The sequence below is a fragment of the Podarcis bocagei genome (genome assembly GCF_964188305.1).
Source record: "Podarcis bocagei genome assembly, chromosome: 2".
NCBI lineage: Eukaryota > Metazoa > Chordata > Lepidosauria > Squamata > Lacertidae > Podarcis > Podarcis bocagei.
In genome coordinates, this window is record NC_138126.1 from 118974703 (window position 1) to 118995175 (window position 20473).

Consider the following 20473-nt stretch of genomic DNA (forward strand, 5'->3'; position numbering starts at 1 on the left):
GGGCATGTGCCTGCAGCAGTCTTGTACATGTGTCGACCCGTGACTTTTCTCCCCACAGGCAACCTGCTCTTCCTACATGAAAGTCGCTTCTGTGTACAGTGGTACCTCGGGTTACATACGCTTCAGGTTACATACGCTTCAGGTTACATACACTTCAGGTTACAGACTCCGCTAACCCAGAAATAGTACCTCAGGTTAACAACTTTGCTTCAGGATGAGAACAGAAATTGTGCTCCGGCAGCGTGGCAGCAGCAGCAGGCCCCATTAGCTAAAGTGATGCTTCAGGTTAAGAACAATTTCAGGTTAAGAACGGACCTCTGGAATGAATTAAGTACTTAACCCGAGGTACCACTGTAATTTTATTAAAGATTTTCTTGGTTTACAAAAATACAGTGGTACCTCGGGTTACAGATGCTTCAGGTTACAGACGCTTCAGGTTACAGACTGCGCTAACCCAGAAATATTACCTCGGGTTAAGAACTTTGCTTCAGGATGAGAACAGAAATTGTGCTCTGGCAGTGCCGCGGCAGCGGGAGGCCCCATTAGCTAAAGTGGTGCTTCAGGTTAAGAACAGTTTCAGGTTAAGAACGGACCGCTGGAACAAATTAAGTACTTAACCCGAGGTACCACTGTAGACAACATGGCGCTCTCCCAGATGTTGTTCGACTCCAGATCCCAGCAGCCTCAGCCCCATGGTGAACGACGGGCCTGGGATGAAGGGGACTTGGAACGTAGCGACACCTTCAGGGTTCCATGTTGGTAACTCTTGCGACGTTGTCCCGGCCAGCTTTGTATCTAAAGCTTTTGATCGTCCCGGATTTCCCTCCAGCCTCATGCCCTGTGTCCCTCCTGTTCCCTAAATTGGTCTCGCCTGGCTCACCATGTGTGTTTTCCCTCTCCCCTCCTGTCTTTCTCTCAGAACCAGCTATTTTTCTGCAATCCACCTGCTGCCACCTGGGACCAGCTGTCCCCTGTCCTGAGCTGGCAATTCTTGGCTGCTACTGACCGAGGTCTAAACGCAGATCAACTCAAGATGCTGAGAGAAAAACTCTGTGGTAATGGGGGAGTCTGGTAATGCGGGGCCAGTGTAGTGCAGTGGTTCAGTTTATTTTGGATTTTCAGAACCTCACCATTTAGGACTGGGCCATATATTGATATATTGTCCAAAACCAGTATCATGATCGTCATAGTCATCATCACTTTTAATTGGTATACCGTCTTTCTATCTTACAATGCCCAAGGCGGTTTGCAAGCTGAAGAAACAAAAAATGTACACCTTATAACAATCTAATGCAATACAAAAAGGTGATAATAAAACATAACTTTAAAATAAGCAACCTACATCAAATAAAGTAACATTCAACAATCATAAGAATAGTATAGAGTAATATTAAATATCAGCATTTAAAAATTAAACAGAAATCCACTCTTAACAATTACAATAAATAATTTCTAAACTACAATCGATAAAACAACGGCAAACCACAGTGCATAAAATAATACAATACAAATTGAGAAGCAGAGACTTGAGGGTGAGGCAACGCAGATGGAAGAAGGTCTTGTCTCTCCCCTCACAGTTCTTCCTCCAGCCACAGCTTCCTTATGAGGACTCCCAGGGCCCGGGGGGAGGGGGGCGCAAGGCAGGTGGAATGATACTGGGTTCATAATTTTTGACCTGGAAATGTATCATGAATCATGACGTGTGTATGTGTGTTTGTGTACTATGCAAGAATCACTGTGTGCGAAAAACCATGAAGAGAGCTAATTATTATCATTAATATCATTATTATTATTATTATTATTATTATTATTATTATTATTATTTATTATTTATACCCCGCCCATCTGGCTGGGTTTCCCCAGCCACTCTGGGCAGCTTCCAAGTGAATATTAAAAACAATACAGCATCAGACATTAAAAACTTCCCTAAACAGGGCCGCCTTCAGTTGTCTTTTAAAAGTAAAATAGTTGTTTGTTGCCTTGACATCTGCTGGGAGGGCATTCCACAGGGCAGGTGCCACTGCTGAGAAGGCCTTCTGCCTCGCAGTGAGGGAACCGCCAGAAGGCCCTCGGCGCTGGACCTCAGCGTCCATGCTGGATGATGGGGGTGGAGACGCTCCTTCAGGTATACAGGACCGAGGCCATTTAGGGCTTTAAAGGTCAGCACCAACACTTTGAACTGTGCTCAGAAACGTACTGGGAGCCAATGTAGGTCTTTCAAGACTGGTGTTATGTGGTCTCGGTGGCTGCCCCCAGTCACCAGTCTAGCTGCCGCATTCTGGATTAATTGCAGTTTCCGGGTCACCTTCAAAGATAGCCCCACGTAGAGCGCATTGCAGTAGTCCAAGCAGGAGATAACTAGAGCATGCACCACTCTGGCGAGACAGTCTGTGGGCAGGTATGGTCTTAGCCTGCGTACCAAGTGGAGCTGGTAGACAGCCGCCCTGGACACAGAATTGACCTGCGCCTCCATGGACAGCTGTGAGTCCAAAATGACTCCCAGGCTGCGCACCTGGTCCTTCAGGGGCACAGTTATCCCATTCAGGATCAGGGAGTCCCCCACACCTGCCTGCCCCCTGTCCCCCAGGAACAGTACTTCTGTCTTGTCAGGATTCAACCACAATCTGTTAGCCACCATCCATCCTCCAACTGCCTCCAGATGGTTGCTTTTCTCAATTCCTGTAGCCCTTGTTAACTCTTCCAGCTCACCTCTCCCCTGACTCATGCATGGGGCAGCAAATCATAAGACCAGGCGCCGGCAAAAATCACAATGCCAGGAAAACGGTGAAGCCAGCCAATGCCTCTACATAGCTCCATCTTTATTTCAGACATCGTGATACAGCAGTGTATTGCAATGTTTAGCGGGTGAAAAATCACAAAGTTGAAAACCAGCTATTTCCCAGCCCTAGCCACATTCTACCCTTTTTTAAAAAAATATTTAGGATTTTCAATTAACCACCATTCTACCCTTGGCCCATGCCTCACATACATCTTAAACCACATTGCAATAAAAATATGTATTTAAATAGAAAGAATGCAACAATAAAAATGAAAATACAACAGTAAAAATAAAGGCAACAATAATAAAAAATACAATAAACATACACCACCTTAAAAATCCTTTTAAAAGGGACAACAGCAGTGATCATGGGTAAAAGATTCCTTAACAGGCAACAGCTGGCTGTAATAAATATGCTGGGCCCCCCATGCCTCACCTTAGGTGGGAGAAAGAGAAGGGCCTCTCTCTCTGTTAAAAAGTGGCCAGGGTGTTTTGAGAGGATGTGAACCCCTCAAGTGTCCTGGGCCCCATAAGTCCCTACGCAGGTGGGTTTTCCTCCTCACGTCTTCAGCAAAGTCCTTTAACATGAAACCCATTTTAAATGGGGGAAAATACAGTGGTACCTTGGTTCTCAAACTTAATCCGTTCCAGAAGTCCATTCCAAAACCAACGCGTTCCAAAACCAAGGCACGCTTTGCCATAGAAAGTAATGCAAAATCATAGAATCATCGAGTTGGAATAGACCACAAGGGCCATCGAGTCCAACCCCCTGCCAAGCAATTAATCCATTCCAGACTTTTAAAAACAACCCCTAAAACAGCAATTTAACATGAATTTTACTATCTACCAAGACTGTTGATCCATAAAGTGAAAGCAATAATCAATGTACTGTGTTATAAAATAAATAAGACAGTATTGTAGATGATAAAAACATTTTTTTTAAAAAAAAAAATATCTTACCTGCACTGATGATATTGTTTGGATTCTGGTGGGGGGTGGCTTTTATCCATTTCCGCAGTCACACAATCAATCAGTAGCTGAACTGGGTTCCACACAGTCACAAAAACAAATGGACCGAAAAAGCCCCCAAAACGCAAAATAGATGGCAAAAACAAAAGCGCCAAACTTAATCCGTTCCAGAAGTCCGTTTGACTCAGAAATATTCGAATACCAAGGCGCAGCTTCTGATGGGTGCAGGCGCCCCGGAAACAACAGACTACAACCACATTGGACATTTGGCTTCTGAAAAATGTTGGAAAACCGGAACGCTTTCTTCCAGGTTTTCAGCGTTTGGGAACCAACGCGTTTGAGAACCAAAGTACCACTTTCCATTAGTGACCGTGAATGTAGAGCCAGGGTTGGTGGTAGCTGTTCAAGATAGAATGAACAGAGTGTTATCTTCTGTTCCCTCAAGTCCATAAAGTGGAAGTAAGGGTGTTGGAGTGCCAAAGAAGGGTCAACTAACAGGCCTCATCCCCCTCATTTCTCTCAAAACAATTATTCAGCTCACTTTTTGCCTTCTCTTTCCACCAAAGGACCAAATGCAACATCGCAGAGCACAGTCGCCTGGGCACAGTTTGCCAGGGTAAGCACCGCCCCTGCCTCCTTCTGTTGCTCACCAAAGCGCTTTCCCTCTTCTTATTTCCTCTCCCCTGTTCCCCACAGCCTACTTCGTACGCTTTCTCCTTCTGGACCTGGATTGATGGGATCTTGCTTCTGATTAAGGAGCACCTTCTGCAACTCTGGAACAACGAGTAAGGAGAGGGATGGGGAAGAAGAGGGGGAAATTTGGCTTCTTCCTTCACAAATAGCAGAACTCGAGGAGTTGCACAAAGCCTTTAACGGCAACGGCCCCTGGAGGGCGCTGTTTGCTAGGGGGAGTTTTGCCCGTCTCTGCCAATCGTTGCAAAAGCCACCTGAGTTCTTTGCAAATACAGTGGTACCTCTTGTTAAGTACTGTATTTTTCACTCTATAGGATGCACGTTTCCCCCTCCAAAAATGAAGGGGAAATGTGTGTGCGTCCTATGGAGCGAATGCAGGGGAGAGGCAAGCAGGAAAAGCCCCCAAAAGCCGCACACAAGCTCCGCGCAGCTCTTGCGGGCTTTTCCTCAGGAGGGACGAGGGACTGAAGCGGCCAGTGAGTCCCTTCTCCCTCCTCGTAGAAAAGCCCACAGGAGCCGCGTGCTCCTTAAAGGGTGTGCGGCTCCTGTGGGCTTTTGCGGGAGGTGGGGGTATTGCCATAGTCCCGTGACCCTCTCCTGGCTGGAGAGGTGGCACGCGGCTATGGCAGCAGTCTCTCCGCTGCTCCCCGACCTGCTCTTTGGGGCTGGCAGTGGGCTTCCCCCTGCCAGCCCCAAAGAGCAGGTCGAAAGGAACCTGAAGCCTAGAGAGCGAGAGGGGTCGGTGCGCACTGACCCCTCTCGCTCTCCAGGCTTCCAAGGTAGCCGCCTGAAGGCGACAGAACGCACCTTGAACGGCACCTTGTTTTAGAGGGGGGAAACAAGGGGGGGGAATTCTCCCCCTCTCTGCACAGCACCTCCTGGCGCTTTGCTGAAGGGGCGCTGGGCAGAGAGGGAGAGAGATTTTTTTTCTTGTTCTCCCCCCTCTAAAACAAGGTGCGTCCTATTGTGCAGTGCGTCCTATAGAGCGAAAAATGCAGTACAGTGGTGCCTTGCAAGACGAAAAGAATCCGTTCTGTGATTCTCTTCGTCTAGCGGTTTCTTCGTCTTGCAAAGCAAGCCCATTGGAGGATTAGCGGATTAGCGCTATTAGCGGCTTTTAGCGGCTTATCTGCTGATTGGATCAGCTGATAGGCGGCTTAGAAAAAGGGGGGGAGGGGAAAAAACCAGCAGGAACTCGCAAGACATTGTCGTCTTGCAAAGCAAGCCCATAGGAAATTTGTTTTGCGAAGCACCTCCAAAACGGAAAACTCTTTCGTCTAGCGAGTTTTCCGCCTTGCGAGGCATTCGTCTTGCGGGGCACCACTGTACTTAATTTGTTCCGGAGGTCCGTTCTTAACCAGAAGCACCTCTTTAGCTAATGGGGCCTCCTGCTGCTGCCGGAGCACGATTTCTGTTCTCATCCTGAAGCAAAGTTCTTAACCCAAGGTACTATTTCTGGGTTAGTGGAGTCTGTAACCTGAAGCGTATGTAACCCGAGGTACCACTCCAAACTCCCTTTCATAGAAGGATAGTTGTAGAGTTGGAAGACATTGTCTTGCCCAATGCAAAATGGTTCTTTTCAAATTAGATTCAGAAGCAGGACAAACGCAAGTGGGTAAGAAGGTTACAGATTTTATTCCAAACAGCAAGTACTGTCATACCTTGGGATGAATATGCTTCAGGATAAGTATTTTCAGGTTGCGCTCCGCGGTGACCCGGAAGTAACGGAGCGCGTTATTGCTGGGTTTTGCCGCATGCGCAGATGGTCACAATGACGTTACGTGCATGTGCGGAAGCGGAGAATCGCGGCAGACGCGGGTTGCATTCGCTTCTGGATGCGAATGGGGCTCCGGAACGGATCCTGTTCGCACCCAGAGGTACCACTGTAGTATATACATTACCAAGCAAGCACTTCAGTCCATGGGGAATTGACCCCCAGGTAGCCTTTGATGCACAGCTCTGTGGCCAACAGACTGTGACAAACTCCCAACTGTTATATTCGAAACTAGGTGTTTTAGAGATGCTGTCTCAGCTATGAACCACCCTGCCCTACATCCAAGTCATGTACAGTGGTACCTCAGGTTACATACGTTTCAGGTTACATACGCTTCAGGTTACAGACTCCGCTAACCCAGAAATAGTGCTTCAGGTTAAGAACTTTGCTTCAGGATGAGAACAGAAATCATGCTGCAGCGGGAGGCCCCATTAGCTAAAGTTGTGCTTCAGGTTAAGAACAGTTTCAGGTTAAGTATGGACCTCCGGAACAAATTAAGTACTTAACCCGAGGTACCACGGTACTGGCTCGTTTTTAGTAATTGAGTAGATTCCTTCTCCTTGTGACTCGGAAGGGGGCTGCAGGAAGAGATCGTCATAAAAGTAATTTTATTATTTGTACCCCACCCATCTGATGTGAGGCTACAGTTGTCGGGAGGGAGTTAAGGCAGCGCAAAGGTGGCAGCTCTTTGACCTTGATATTTCTCCTCTTCCCACCTGCAACACATCCTAGTCTCATCATGGGCTTCGTGAGCCGCAAGCGGGAGAGGAGTTTGCTGAAGAAGAAGAGGGCAGGCACCTTCCTGCTGCGCTTCAGTGAGAGCACCGCCAATGGGGGCATCACTTTTACCTGGGTGGACTTCGACGACACAGGTTAATTCCTGGAATTCTCTCCCTTGCCTTGCCTTGTGGTGCCAGCGTGGTGTAGTGGTTAAGAGCGGTAGACTCGTAATCTGGTGAACCGGGTTTGATTCCCCGCTCCTCCACATGCAGCTGCTGGGTGACCTTGGGCTAGTCACACTTCCTTGAAGTCTCTCAGCCCCACTCACCTCACAGGGTGTTTGTTGTGGGGGAGGAAGGGAAAGGAGAATGTGAGCCGCTTTGAGACTCCTTAAAGGGAGCGAAAGGCGGGATATCAAATCCAAACTCCTCTTCTTCTTCTTAAGGAAATAGGATCCTTGTCATTCATGCTCACATAGCACATTGGTGGCGCTTTGAGAACCTTTGCTGCTCTGTGCACCCGGAACACTAGAGCGAACATCCTTTATTTAATGCTGTTTTTACTGTGTTATGCGAGCTGGTCTTTGACCGTAATAAATTATCTATCTATTATCTGGATGGGTTGATCTCCAGACAAGATCAGAAAGAACTCCACCTGACACTTTGACTAGGTGTTTCTAACCTCTGCAGGTTCCCCCAGATTCCAGTCAGTGGAGCCCTACACCTGCGTCGAGCTCAAGTCCCTGGCGCTGCCAGACATCATCCATGACTATCACTTCCTGGCTATGGAGCAAAAATCTGAGAATCCACTGAAGTACCTCTATCCTGACACGCCCCGGGATACAGCTTTTTCTCCTTACTATAGCGAACGCCGGCAAGGTATTCCTGCCTGCCAACTTGTCATGGGGTTCCCTCTTTCATGACAATCTTCTATGCCCTGAATTCCAGGGCATTCGGATGTCTTGCATTTTCACGTTTATGGGCCCGGCTTATATGTATTCAGTATTTCTGTAATCTCGCCGTGCAGAATTCAGCCTCCTCAGGTGATGATTATGATTTACTGAATTTATATACCGCCCTATTCCCAGGGGTCTCAGGGATAAGATAGAAAACCACAAAATACCGTATTTTTCGCTCTATAAGACACACCAGACCATAACATGCACCTAGTTTTTGGAGGAGGAAAACAAGGAAAAAAATATTCTGAATCCCAGAAGCCAGAACAGTAAGAGGGATCGCTGCGCAGCAATCCCTCTCGCTGTTCTGGCTTCTGGGATAGCTGCGCAGCCTGCATTTGCTCCATAAGACGCACACATTTCCCCTTACTTTTTAGGAGGGAAAAAGTGTGTGTTATAGAGCAAAAAATACGGTACATAATAAAAGTTAAAACAACAACCCAACAACACGCCTCCCCCAAAAAACCACATTTAAAATGGTATAGGATTAAAATCAGATCCACCCAAAGGCTTGGTTAAAAAGAAACGTTTTTGCCTGGTGTATAATGAAGGTGCCAGCCGAACCTCCCTGGGGAGAGCATTCCACACATGGGGAGCCACTGCAGAGAAGGCCCTGTTCTCATGTTGTCACCCTCTGGGCCTCTCAAGGAGGGGGCACATGAAGTAGGGCCTCAGAAGATGACCTCAGGGTCTGGGTAGGTTCATGTGGGAAGAGGCAGTCCTCAACGTATTGGGGTCCTGAGCTGCAGAGAACTTGATTGCTGGTGAGGTGAGGTTTTGAAACAACATCTGCAGCTTTTAGGACTGCCATGATGATGATGATGATGATGATGAAGCTTTTTCCAGCCGAAACTCACTAGATGTCAGTTCCGGCACATCTCAGGTGAGCGCCATTGCCATTTTAAGAGAATAAGGGAGGTGTTCATTGTGAGTTCCGGCACCTCTTTTTCTAGAAAAAAAAAGCACCGGCGATAACTATGGTAAACTTTATATGCTGCCATCTATGTTCTAGAACTTCACAGAGTAACATAATTTACAACAAAAAGAAAAAAAAGCCAGGGCCTCTGCTCTGCGGAGTTTACTGTCTAAGGGTGAAGACAGATAATAATTACATAGAACCGGAACGTGCAGCAAATTTTTCAGCTGTGGTGTGGGCCTGGCTTAGTCCCAAATTTGGACATGCATACCAGCAAGTTGAAGGTTAACTCAGCTGTTAGTCTTGCCCCATACTTCAAGTAGGCTCTCCTTTTATTTTGGGGAAATTAATAAAGGAATGTTTTACATGAAGGCTTACCTACTTATTTGCCATTGTATCGGCTGTTAAGAAATATTTTTGAAAGTTCAAGACTTCTCCATGGGTTGGGGTGAAGGGAGCAAGGTTCATTGGTCACATCATCAGGGGAAGGCCAATCAGTGCTGCTGGCTTCTGCTTCACACTTGCAAAGCGCCTGCCCCTGAGCTTGTCTCTTGAGAATTAAAATACCGTATTTTTTGCTCCATAAGACTCACTTTTTCCCTCCTAAAAGGTAAGGGGAAATGTGTGTGCGTCTTATGGACTGAATGCAGGCTGTGCAGCTATCCCAGAAGCCAGAACAGCAAGAGGGATTGCTGCTTTCACTGCGCAGCGATCCCTCTTGCTGTTCTGGCTTCTGGGATTCAGAATATTTTTTTTTCTTGTTTTCCTCCTCCAAAAGCTAGGTGCGTCTTGTGGTCTAGTGCACCTTATAGAGCGAAAAATACAGTACATTTGGACATTAATCTGGTACTGGGGCTTCATAGACCTCTATATGTTCTACAGTAAAAGTGTCATCCTGAAAACACTTCCAGAATGATTCCACAGCTCTAAAAACATGGAGTCTGCCTTCAGTCTTAACACAGCATCCACACAACATTGTTGGCCAACCTGTTTCCCCCCTCTAGTTAATCCAGATATCCCCTTTCCTCTACACAGATGATATTTGCTTTTTGAAAAAATAAATAAATCATAGTTACTAACTCTGCAACTCAGAAACTTCAAAGTAAATTATTCCTTTTTTATATATAAAAAGGTGTGCATTTGCATATCAACAAGACAGATTTCCAGATCTCTTCTCAAGCATAGAATTTGAGTAACATTTGTACAAGCTTCAGGCACTCTCTGAATGCAGAATCCACTGAGGCAGAACTCATGGGTGCTGAGCTCAGTGCTGTCTTCCTTGCTTTGGTTGGTGAGGGGTCCAATCCTGCTTCTAGCTCCCTTACACACCCTGTTTTCTCTCCTTCCCAGCGGACCTGACAGAAGAGAGACGCTACTTGAACCGTCGCCTGATCAGAGTCTCGTCTCAGTGAGTTGTGCCATCTCATCCCATGTCAGCCTCTTGGAGAGCTTACCGCATTTTTCTCTCCATAAGACACACTTTTTTCCTTCTAAAAAGAAAGGGAAAATGCCTGTGCGTCTTAGGAAGCGAATGCACTGGACCGTCAGTCAAGCAAAGCGGGAGCCGCTTACAGGGCTTCTGTCCCGCTTTGCGCGGCTCTCTCTTTGCTTGCTTTACAGCGAGCCGGGAGGAGGCAGGCGATTCAGAGCCAGCGGGCGCTTTTAAAAGCGGTGCCTAGCCAGCAACAGCTGCAGCAGCCTCAGCTAGCAAAGGTCCGCGCGCACTCTAAACGGAGCAATGAGGCTGCAGAGGGACGGCAGGACACAGGAGGGGTTGGATCCGGAAGGATAAAATTTAAGCAACCAGCAGCAAAAAAACCCCAACCTCGAGCTCTGAGCCACGAGCGCAGTGAAAATCAGGAGGCAAAATAGGCAGGCTGCTGGGGACTGGAGGGCAGGGGATGAGGGCGAGGGGGAAATTACGCAAATCCCCCCACGTCTCAGCTGATCTGCTGGCTCCTTGAGCATGCACACTAAACAAACATACAGCTTCTGTCCCTCTCAGTCTCACTCTGATATACCAGTAGCCTATTAAATAGTTTAGTACAACATTTGCTTCAGAATATTTTTTCCCTGTTTTCCTCCTCTGAAAACTAGGTCTGTCTTAAGGTCAGGTGCGCCTTATGGAGCGAAAAATACGGTACTTGGCATGCCAGATCTCATCACACCTCTTTCAACTTCTGAGCCTATTGGGGACATCAGAAATCTGGGGCTGCCCTGCATACTTAACCCCCTGGGCTGGGGTGGTGGGGGGAGGAACATCCTGGGCTCCCCCCATCTACAGTGGGCCACTTTGACCTGACGTTTCTATGAAGTCTGGTGACTCCAAGCACTAAGGGAACTCCTTAGTGTAGCTGATCTTCAGTGGAACAGCTCTCACCACCCATCAGCTTATCGGTGATGTCACATAGAATGTCAGGTGTAAGGCAGGTGGGTGTGGCTTTGGGGAAACACCCTGATGGGCCAAATTGGGACATCTGGTGGGCCATAGGCAAAGACACCCAAACCTTAGGCAAAGACAAAACTTCAACCTATGCTCAATGGGATAAAAGGCTCTTTGCAGCTTGCTTGATGCCTAAAGAAGAGGCAGCCAAACAAAGCTTTTTTGGGAGAGCGTTTTGCAGCCTGGTTGCCATGTTAGAAAAGGCACTGCCTCAACATCCCATCTAGTCCTGCATCTGAAAGTCGTAGCGCACTCTCTTTCCCTTGTGGACAGGCAGTGAAGCTGCACGTTGGAAAAGTCAGGATAGAATTTTGCCTAAAACGTATAATCTGTTATTAGATTGGGGGGGGGGGATAGATTTTAACCTCTGGGAAAAACTTAAATGATTTGAAGTTTACAGCATGTTATTCTTTAAAGGAGAACTACAGTGGTACCTCAGGTTAAGTACTTAATTCGTTCTGGAGGTCCGTTCTTAACCTGAAACTGTTCTTAACCTGAAGCACCACTTTAGCTAATGGGGCCTCCCACTGCTGCCGCGTTGCTGGAGCACGATTGCTGTTCTCATCCTGAAGCAAAGTTCTTAACCCGAGGTACTATTTTTAGGTTAGCGGAGTCTGCAACCTAAAGCGTATGTAACCCAAAGTACCACTGTACTTGAAAACGATTTGCAGATGGTATTTAACTCCGAGTAGCCTAGGACTTGCCGATCAGAAGGTCAGCGTTTCGAATCCCCGTGACTTGAGCTCCCGTTGCTCGGTCCCTGCTCCTGCCAACCTAGCAGTTCGAAAGCACGTCAAAGTGCAAGTAGATAAATAGGTACCACTCCGGTGGGAAGATAAACGGCATTTCCATGCGCTGCTCTGGTTTGCCAGAAGCGGCTTAGTCATGCTGGCCACATGACCCGGAAGCTGTACGCCGGCTCTCTCGGCCAATAAAGCGAGATGAGTGCTGCAACCCCAGAGTGGGTCACGACTGGACCTAATGGTCAGGGGTCCCTATACCTTTACCTAGCTTTGCTAAGATGTATAAGACTGAATCAGATCAGTGCTGGAGATGCAAAGAGGTTGAGGGAACATTCTTTCATATGTGGTGGACATGTAAAAGAGTAAGAGAGTATTGGGAAATAATCCATAATGAATTGAAAAAAATGTTTAAAAGTACTTTAAAAAAAAACCAAAACAGAGTCCTTTTTGTTGGGGATAATTCCAACGGAAATTCCCAGATGTCAGAAAAGGTTATTTATGTATGCCACTACTGCGGCCCATGTTTTGTTAGCCCAAAAATGGAAAATGAGCGCGGTCCCAACCAGAGAAGAATGGCAACTTAAGCTGACAGAATATGCGCAGCTTGCAGACTTAACATATAGAATAAAGGAACAAGGAGAATATACGTTTAGAGAACATTGGAAAACGTTTATTGAATATATGGCGGCGAATTGTGTACACCTGAAAATGTTGGCAGCAGTAAAATAAATTGAACAGCTGTTCGACAGTGGAAATTGCTGCCAAGGAGTGTGGTGGAGTCTCCTTCTTTGGAGGTCTTTAAGCAGAGGCTTGACAACCATATGTCAGGAGTGCTCTGATGGTGTTTCCTGCTTGGCAGGGGGTTGGACTCGATGGCCCTTGTGGTCTCTTCCAACTCTATGATTCTATGAAATAATTTTTGATGGATGCAATAATGGAATACTGAATGGTTTAGTTTTTGTAAAATATGCAAGGATTTATGATATGCAAAATGAACCGTGGAAAGAGAAGAAGGGAAGTCATTGATATTTGAAGGATGTTTAAATGAGTATTTTAAATTGTAAAACTACACCCACCCACCCATATTTTTCTGTGTATAAGACGATGCTTTTGACTAAAAAAAAGGCAAAAATTGGGTGTCATCTTATACATGGATAGTGAATGCGGAGGGGGGATGTGCAATTAATGGCAGAAGCAAGCAGGAGATTGGCAGTTGCGATTGGGCGGGTGATTGATGGCTGCAGCAAGGCCTGCTGGCAATTGGCTGTGGCAATTTCGCAGGCGATTGCTGACTGCAGCAAGTGGGCGGGTGGGGTGTCGTAGGTGGCGAGTGGGCAGAAAATTGTCGGCTGCAGCGAGGTGTGCAATTGGCAGTGGCTGTGGCAAGCGATCAGCTGTGGTGGGCAGACGGGTGAATGATTGGGAGAAGTGACCTCCCCACCCCCCAAAAAAGCTAAACAACTTAATTTCGGGTTTTAAAAAAATAGTGTCGTCTTATACATGTGGCGTCTTATACACCAAAAAATACTGCATGCATATATATATATATATATATATGTAGGTTTTGGTGTCTTCGGGTGTCTTCCCGTGTAAGAGTTGGGGTGTCTAGGCGACGTTTCGACGAGGTCTCACTCGTCGTTGAGACCTCGTCGAAACGTCGCCTAGACACCCCAACTCTTACACGGGAAGACACCCGAAGACACCAAAACCTACATTCCTGTACCCGTGAAAATCTACGAAAGCAAATATATATATATATGCAGGTTTTGGTGTCTTCGGGTGTCTTCCCGTGTAAGAGTTGGGGTGTCTAGGCGACGTTTCGACGAGGTCTCACTCGTCATCTTCAGGCTGGTGCTTTCGGCTTCTTGTTACTAGAACAGAGCAGGATCTCAGTGTTTGAGTTCCTATAAATACTGTTGAGGGGGTGTGGTGTATAGCCTACAACGTTCTGGGCAGAGAGGAAGTTCCCAGGTTAGTGTGCCTTTTCTTCTTTTGTTCATTAATTACTTGAGGGATATCTTGAGTGATTTCTTGAGTGATATTCTGAGTACCACTTAGGAGGGTCATTAGGTGTGGATTAGTTGCTAAAGCTTTCGTGTCTTGACCTCTTGAGCTTGTGAAGAGTTTTTCTGAGAAGATGGCTGTACTGCACTTAGTTGTGCTCTGGCTTGGCTTCGTGTATAGGGGCGAGCTGTGGTTTTGTGCCCTGTGCCAGCCAGATCTGTGTAGGGATTGCAGGGGGGTGCAGCATCCGGAGGTGCCACTATGGTTTGGCTACTGGATGGTGTCTGTAATTTATCTGTGGAGAGGGTCTGGGTTTGGGTCTGGTGTGGTTGATTGGAGATGGCGTTCTGTGTGCCTCTGGTTCTGGTGTCGGTTTTTGTGGGGAGGGCTAATTTCCAGATGTCTGGCAGGCGGGACGTGTCGTCACGCTTGTTCATGTTGTGAGGGTGTTTCTCTATCTCGATGGCTTCCATGATTATTCTCTTGTGGTGATGTTCCATGTTAAAGAGCAATTTGGAATCTGCAAAATTAATTTCGTGTCCTGTTTCTTTCATGTGTTGGTAAAGAGAGGAAGTTTTTTCTTCTTTTTTGACGGCATTCTTGTGTTCTGCGATACGTGCATTTATTCGTCTGTTTGTTTGTCCAATGTACGTGGCTGGGCAGACTTTGCAGGGTATTTCATAGACCCCTTGGTTTTCTAACTGGATTTTATCTTTTGGGTTTCTGAGGATATTGGCTATTTTTTGGTTGGTGCAAAAGGCTGTTTTGATATTGTGTTTATGGAGGATTTTGCTAATTTTATCTGTAGTGCCCTTGATATAAGGAAGGAGGGCCATGCCATTGTTTTCTTCTGTGTCTTGGTTTTTGGGGGGTGTTTCTTTTTGGATTAGCTTCGTAACCCTGTTTTGCTGGTATCCGTTGGCGATTAACACATTTGAGAGATTCTGTAACTCAGTTGTCAAGTGGTCTTTGTCAGCCAGGCGTTTGGTTTTGGAGATGAGAGTCTTGGCTACGGAGTTTATTTGTGCAGGGTGGTGGTGTGATTGTGCATGTAAGTAGCGGTTGGTGTGTGTTTTTTTCCGGTAGATAGTGTGTCCTAGGGAGCCATCAGGTTTTTTGTAGATTAGGACGTCAAGGAAGGGAAGTTGGTTGTTGGCTTCTATTTCCATAGTGAATTGTATTTTGGGGTGTAGGCTGTTGAGATGTGTGAGGAAGCTATCTAGTTTTTCCTTCCCGTGTGGCCAAATTACAAAGGTGTCGTCAACATATCTGAGCCAAAGTTTGGGTTTGTGTTCTGACTTGTCTAAAGCATTGGTTTCAAAGTGTTCCATGTACAGATTTGCGATGACCGGTGAGAGGGGTGATCCCATAGGTGCTCCTTCTATCTGTTTGTATCTTTGTCCATTGTGGATGAAGTACGTGTTGGTTAGGCAGTGGTTGGTCAGGTCCAGGATGTATTCGGGGGGATTGTATTTGTTTTGAATGGCTGTCAAGGCTTCATTAATGGGCACTTGTGTGAAGAGAGATACAACATCGAAGCTCACAAGTAGGTCATCGGGATGTAGGTTTTGCTTCTTTATTGTTTCTATGAACTGGAAGGAGTTTGTAACGTGTGAAGCGATAGATTCTGCATAGGGCTGAAGTTGCTTAGCGAGAAATTTAGCGAGATTTTGTAGAGGTGAGCCTATGGAGCTGACTATTGGTCTGAGTGGTGTTCCTTCTTTGTGTATCTTGGGGAGACCGTAGAGTTTGGGGCATCTGGATGATTTTTCTCTGGGGATGATTCTTAGCTGGATTTCTTCACTGATAGGAGAGGCTTTTATTTTGGATTTGGTGGTTTTTTCCAGATAGGTGGTGGGATCTGTTTTTATAGGTTGGTAGGTAGGGTCTTGGAGTAGATTTGATAGTTTTGCTTGGTTTTGCTCTTTAACATGGAACATCACCACAAGAGAATAATCATGGAAGCCATCGAGATAGAGAAACACCCTCACAACATGAACAAGCGTGACGACACGTCCCGCCTGCCAGACATCTGGAAATTAGCCCTCCCCACAAAAACCGACACCAGAACCAGAGGCACACAGAACGCCATCTCCAATCAACCACACCAGACCCAAACCCAGACCCTCTCCACAGATAAATTACAGACACCATCCAGTAGCCAAACCATAGTGGCACCTCCGGATGCTGCACCCCCCTGCAATCCCTACACAGATCTGGCTGGCACAGGGCACAAAACCACAGCTCGCCCCTATACACGAAGCCAAGCCAGAGCACAACTAAGTGCAGTACAGCCATCTTCTCAGAAAAACTCTTCACAAGCTCAAGAGGTCAAGACACGAAAGCTTTAGCAACTAATCCACACCTAATGACCCTCCTAAGTGGTACTCAGAATATCACTCAAGAAATCACTCAAGATATCCCTCAAGTAATTAATGAACAAAAGAAGAAAAGGCACACTAACCTGGGAACTTCCTCTCTGCCCAGAACGTTGGAGGCTATACACCACACCCCCTCAACAGTATTTATAGGAACTCAAACACTGAGATCCTGCTCTGTTCCAGTAACAAGAAGCCGAAAGCACCAGCCTGAAGATGACGAGTGAGACCTCGTCGAAACGTCGCCTAGACACCCCAACTCTTACACGGGAAGACACCCGAAGACACCAAAACCTGCATTCCTGTACCCGTGAAAATCTACGAAAGCAAATATATATATATATATTATATATATTATAATGTTCTTATTTATCCAGGCAGCCAGAAGAGGCCCAGGTTCCCAGGCCGAATGATTTGGCCCTTGCAGACGATGAGCACTTGAACCACGATCTGGCGGGATTGGAGCAGGGCGTTCAAGCTCCCTGGCTGAATGGTTTGGCCCTTGCAGATGATGAGCACTTGAACAATGATTTGGCGGGCTTGGCGCGCGGCCTGCAATGCCTTCTGTCCGACAGGCAAGGTGAGTGGTGAATCTGTGGCCCTCTTGAGGGGTGAAGTCCTTGCAACAGAGGGTGGTCTCTTGGGGCTACATTTGCAATGCTTTGGGTTTCTATTCTGGGTCGCAGCACACCAGATCTCTACAGTATTTCCTCCTTCAGTTCCCAGATGATTCTCTCCTTCTCTCCTGTTTCCTCCACACCAGATCCTTTCCTTCCACTGCCGGGTGATGATCAGCAGTTGCTACCACCACCCATTCGTCTATTTGAGGCGTCTGATGAGATCCCAGAACTGAATGTGATGCCTCATGAGATCCCAGAGCTGAACGTGACGGCTGATGAGATCCCAGAGCTGAATGTCGATGAAAGCGATTTTCAATAGGTGATGATTTCTGGCAAGATGCAGGCCTAAAACTGTGGCTCTGCTCCCTTCTGACTGCCTACTGTCTTCCTTGTGCCCCCGCCATGGAGCATGGCTTTCTTATTAATCAATTCAAAGAGGATGCTGAACCACCTTTGAAGTTGCTCTTGAGTGTTCAGATAGAGAGAGAGGCTGGAGACTGGGAATGCCTGAAAATGGGTGCGTAGGCAATCAGAGTTCTGCTAGTTTGGGTTTTAGGTATTTGGGGGCTACCATGCTTGCCCTTCCCGTGTGCGGCTGCCAGCTCAACCTGTATATTTGTAAATAAGCATGTCCTATCCATAGCTGTCAAGCGTCCCTTATTTGGCGGGAAACTCCCTTATCCCAGCGCCATGTCCCGCTGCTGTCCCTTATTGATGGGTGTCCCTTAAATTTCCTGGGTTTCAAAGGAAGCAGCTCCTCTCCCTCCCTCCCTGCCGGTCAGGGAGGAGGGAGGCTCCAAGTGTGTTGCTTGGCTGCCCGGCCCGCCCCCCTCCGGCCTCCTCTCACCAGCCTCGGCCCCCGGGAGCCCCTCCCTGCCGGGACTGGCGGGAGCCTCAGCCCTTCCGCCACCATCCTCCTCGCGGCCGCCGAACTGAGCTTCTCTGCCTGGGGCCCCCCCTCTGCCTGCTGCCGCTGCCGCTCCCGCTAGGCCCTACTGCGGCTGAGCCGCCAAAGGACCCGAATGAGATGGGTAGCCTGGCGCGGCCTATGAATTGCTGAGGAGCCTTGAGTGGAGAGCGAGGGCAACCATAGAGAAAGCAGTTCAGAGAGAGGAGGAGGAGGCGGAGGCGCGGGCAGGTGTTCCAAGGGCTAACCATGGAGGGGGGAAGCGGAGGAAGGACCGCAAGCGCTTCTCCCATAGATTTGTAGTGGTAGACTAGCATAGATGATCTGATCTGCGGGTTTAATTCGGGCGCTATTCCCCCCCTTCCTCCTGCCCCGCCTGATGGAACTGGGAGCTGCAGATGGAGCACGAGAAAAAAGATACAGAACTGCAGCAGCATCTTTGTAGCTTGGGCTCCGTTTTGCACAAAAAGTGGTTGCTGCTTGTAGTTATTTAATTGCAGTGTTTCATCGGCTGGTGTCTTGAGCAGCAACCTCTGGAAACGAAGGGCTAAAAACCGGCACTGCTCTCCCAGATTATCTGGTCCCTTTTAACTGGTTGACTAAAATCCCTTATTTTGGCTGCTGGTCCCTTATTTTCAAATCTGTCAGTTGACAGCTATGGTCCTGTCCTTATGATGTCCTGTCCAGTCCAGCTTCTCCAGAACTTCCCATCATTTGGAGAAGTAGAGGGTGCAAATCAAACTGCATATTGGTACCTGCAAACATGGACAGAGGTTTCTCTTTTCTCTGGAATTTTGGTCCTTCTGTTCAGTCATCTTTTCCAATTTGTATTTTTTTCAGAGACTGTTCTGCTAATGTCATTTCCAAATCGTTGCAGAGGCCCATAGGTTCCTTCCTTATCCTCCCACACCTTTTTCCAGACCTGATCTATGGCAGGGTTGGGGGTTTTGTGTGTGTTTGTTTTTGTAATAAAATCCACTTTTGCTGGCTCCATGGTTTTCGCCACATTGTGATTTTTGCATCGCGCACACATAAACAACACACACACATCATGATTTGTGATACGTTGCCAGGTCAAAAACTGTGGAACTGTTATCATGATATGGACTTCAAAATGGTCTTGGGCAATATATCGACTTTGGAAGTTGAACTGAATCCATTTCGGAGGTCTGTTTGACTTCCAAAACATTCGAAAACCAAATTGCGGCTTTTGATTGGCTGCAGGAAGCTCCTGCAGAAGCTGCGGAAGCCCTGTCAGACGTTTGGGTTCCAAAAGAACGTTTGCAAACTGGAACAATCACTTCTGGGTTTGCGGCGTTTGGGAGCCAAAACGTCCGAGTTCCAGGGCGTTCAGGATCCAAGATATGACTGTATTGCCCAACCCTAACGGTAGGTTGTGTACATGGCTTCCCATTAATCATTTGCTCATCCCACACATTTTCAGAGCATTTCCTTGCCACTTTCCTAACTGCAGAATACCCCTTGGTTGTTGGGTTTTTTGGGGTTTTTAAATGGATTTGTTGTGCTCATACATGAGGCCTTTTAATCCTTTTTTACTTGCGCAAGCCTACATTCCCCACAATGCCCTTGAGCCTCTCCCAAAACAGTCTGGAGGTGTCCTTAATTGCTTCTCACATTTTCCCCACTTCTGGCCGGGTAGGGAAAGGTGGCTTTAATTACAGTGGTACCTCGGGTTAAGTACTTAATTCATTCCGGAGGTCCGTTCTTAACCTGAAACTGTTCTTAACCTGAAGCACCACTTTAGCTAATGGGGCCTCCTACTGCTGCCGCACCGCCAGAGCACAATTTCTGTTCTCATCCTGAAGCAAAGTTCTTAACCCGAGGTACTATTTCTGGGTTAGCGGAGTCTGTAACATGAAGCATATGTAACCTGAAGCATATGTAACCCAATGTACCACTGTACTGGTTTTGTCGCATTGTGTAATCCCTGCCCCTTTAAAAACAACAATCAAATAATAATAATAATAATAATAATAATAATAATAATAATAATAATAAATTATTTATACCCTGCCCATCTGGCTGAGTTTCCCCAGCCACTCTGGGCGGCTCCCAATCAAGTGTTAAAAACAGTACAGCGTTACATATTAAAAACTTCCCTGAACAGGGCTGCCTTAAGATGTCTTCTGAATGTCAGGTAATTGTTTATCTCTTTGACATCTGATGGGAGGGCGTTCCACAGGGCAGGTGCCACTACCGAGAAGGCCCTCTGTCTGGTTCCCTGTAGCCTCACTTCTCGCAATGAGGGAACTGCCAGAAGGCCCTCGGCGCTGGATCTCAGTGTCCGGGCTGAATGATGGGGGTGGAGACGCTCCTTCAGATATACTGGACCGAGGCCGTTTAGGGCTTTAAAGGTCAGCACCAACACTTTGAATCGTGCTTGGAAACGTACTGGGAGCAGTGGTATTTTGCTATTTAAAAATGAAAGGGGGCGTGGGAATAAAAGAGGAAAAGCTGCCACACAGCTACAGTTGTTCTCTGGATGTTGGGGCATATTATCGGCCCACAATGAAATTCAGGGAGGGCCAGAGGCACTGCCAGTAAGAGGAGC

General features: G+C 47.1%; 1 protein-coding gene across 2 annotated transcripts in view; it reads left to right on the forward strand.

Moving 5' to 3' along the window:
• The window catches only part of STAT2 (signal transducer and activator of transcription 2), a 51028-nt gene extending 32134 nt beyond the window's left edge, over nucleotides 1-18894 (forward strand). For both annotated transcript variants that reach the window (XM_081181289.1, XM_081181290.1), the window contains exons 17-24: nucleotides 920-1055; nucleotides 4315-4364; nucleotides 4445-4533; nucleotides 6948-7087; nucleotides 7625-7813; nucleotides 10157-10214; nucleotides 16752-16954; nucleotides 17138-18894. In XM_081181289.1, the coding sequence (XP_081037415.1) occupies nucleotides 920-1055; nucleotides 4315-4364; nucleotides 4445-4533; nucleotides 6948-7087; nucleotides 7625-7813; nucleotides 10157-10214; nucleotides 16752-16954; nucleotides 17138-17313 (1041 nt within the window). In that variant the 3' untranslated portion in view covers nucleotides 17314-18894. The remainder of the gene's footprint in view (nucleotides 1-919; nucleotides 1056-4314; nucleotides 4365-4444; nucleotides 4534-6947; nucleotides 7088-7624; nucleotides 7814-10156; nucleotides 10215-16751; nucleotides 16955-17137) is intronic.
• The last annotated feature ends 1579 nt before the right edge of the window (nucleotides 18895-20473 follow it).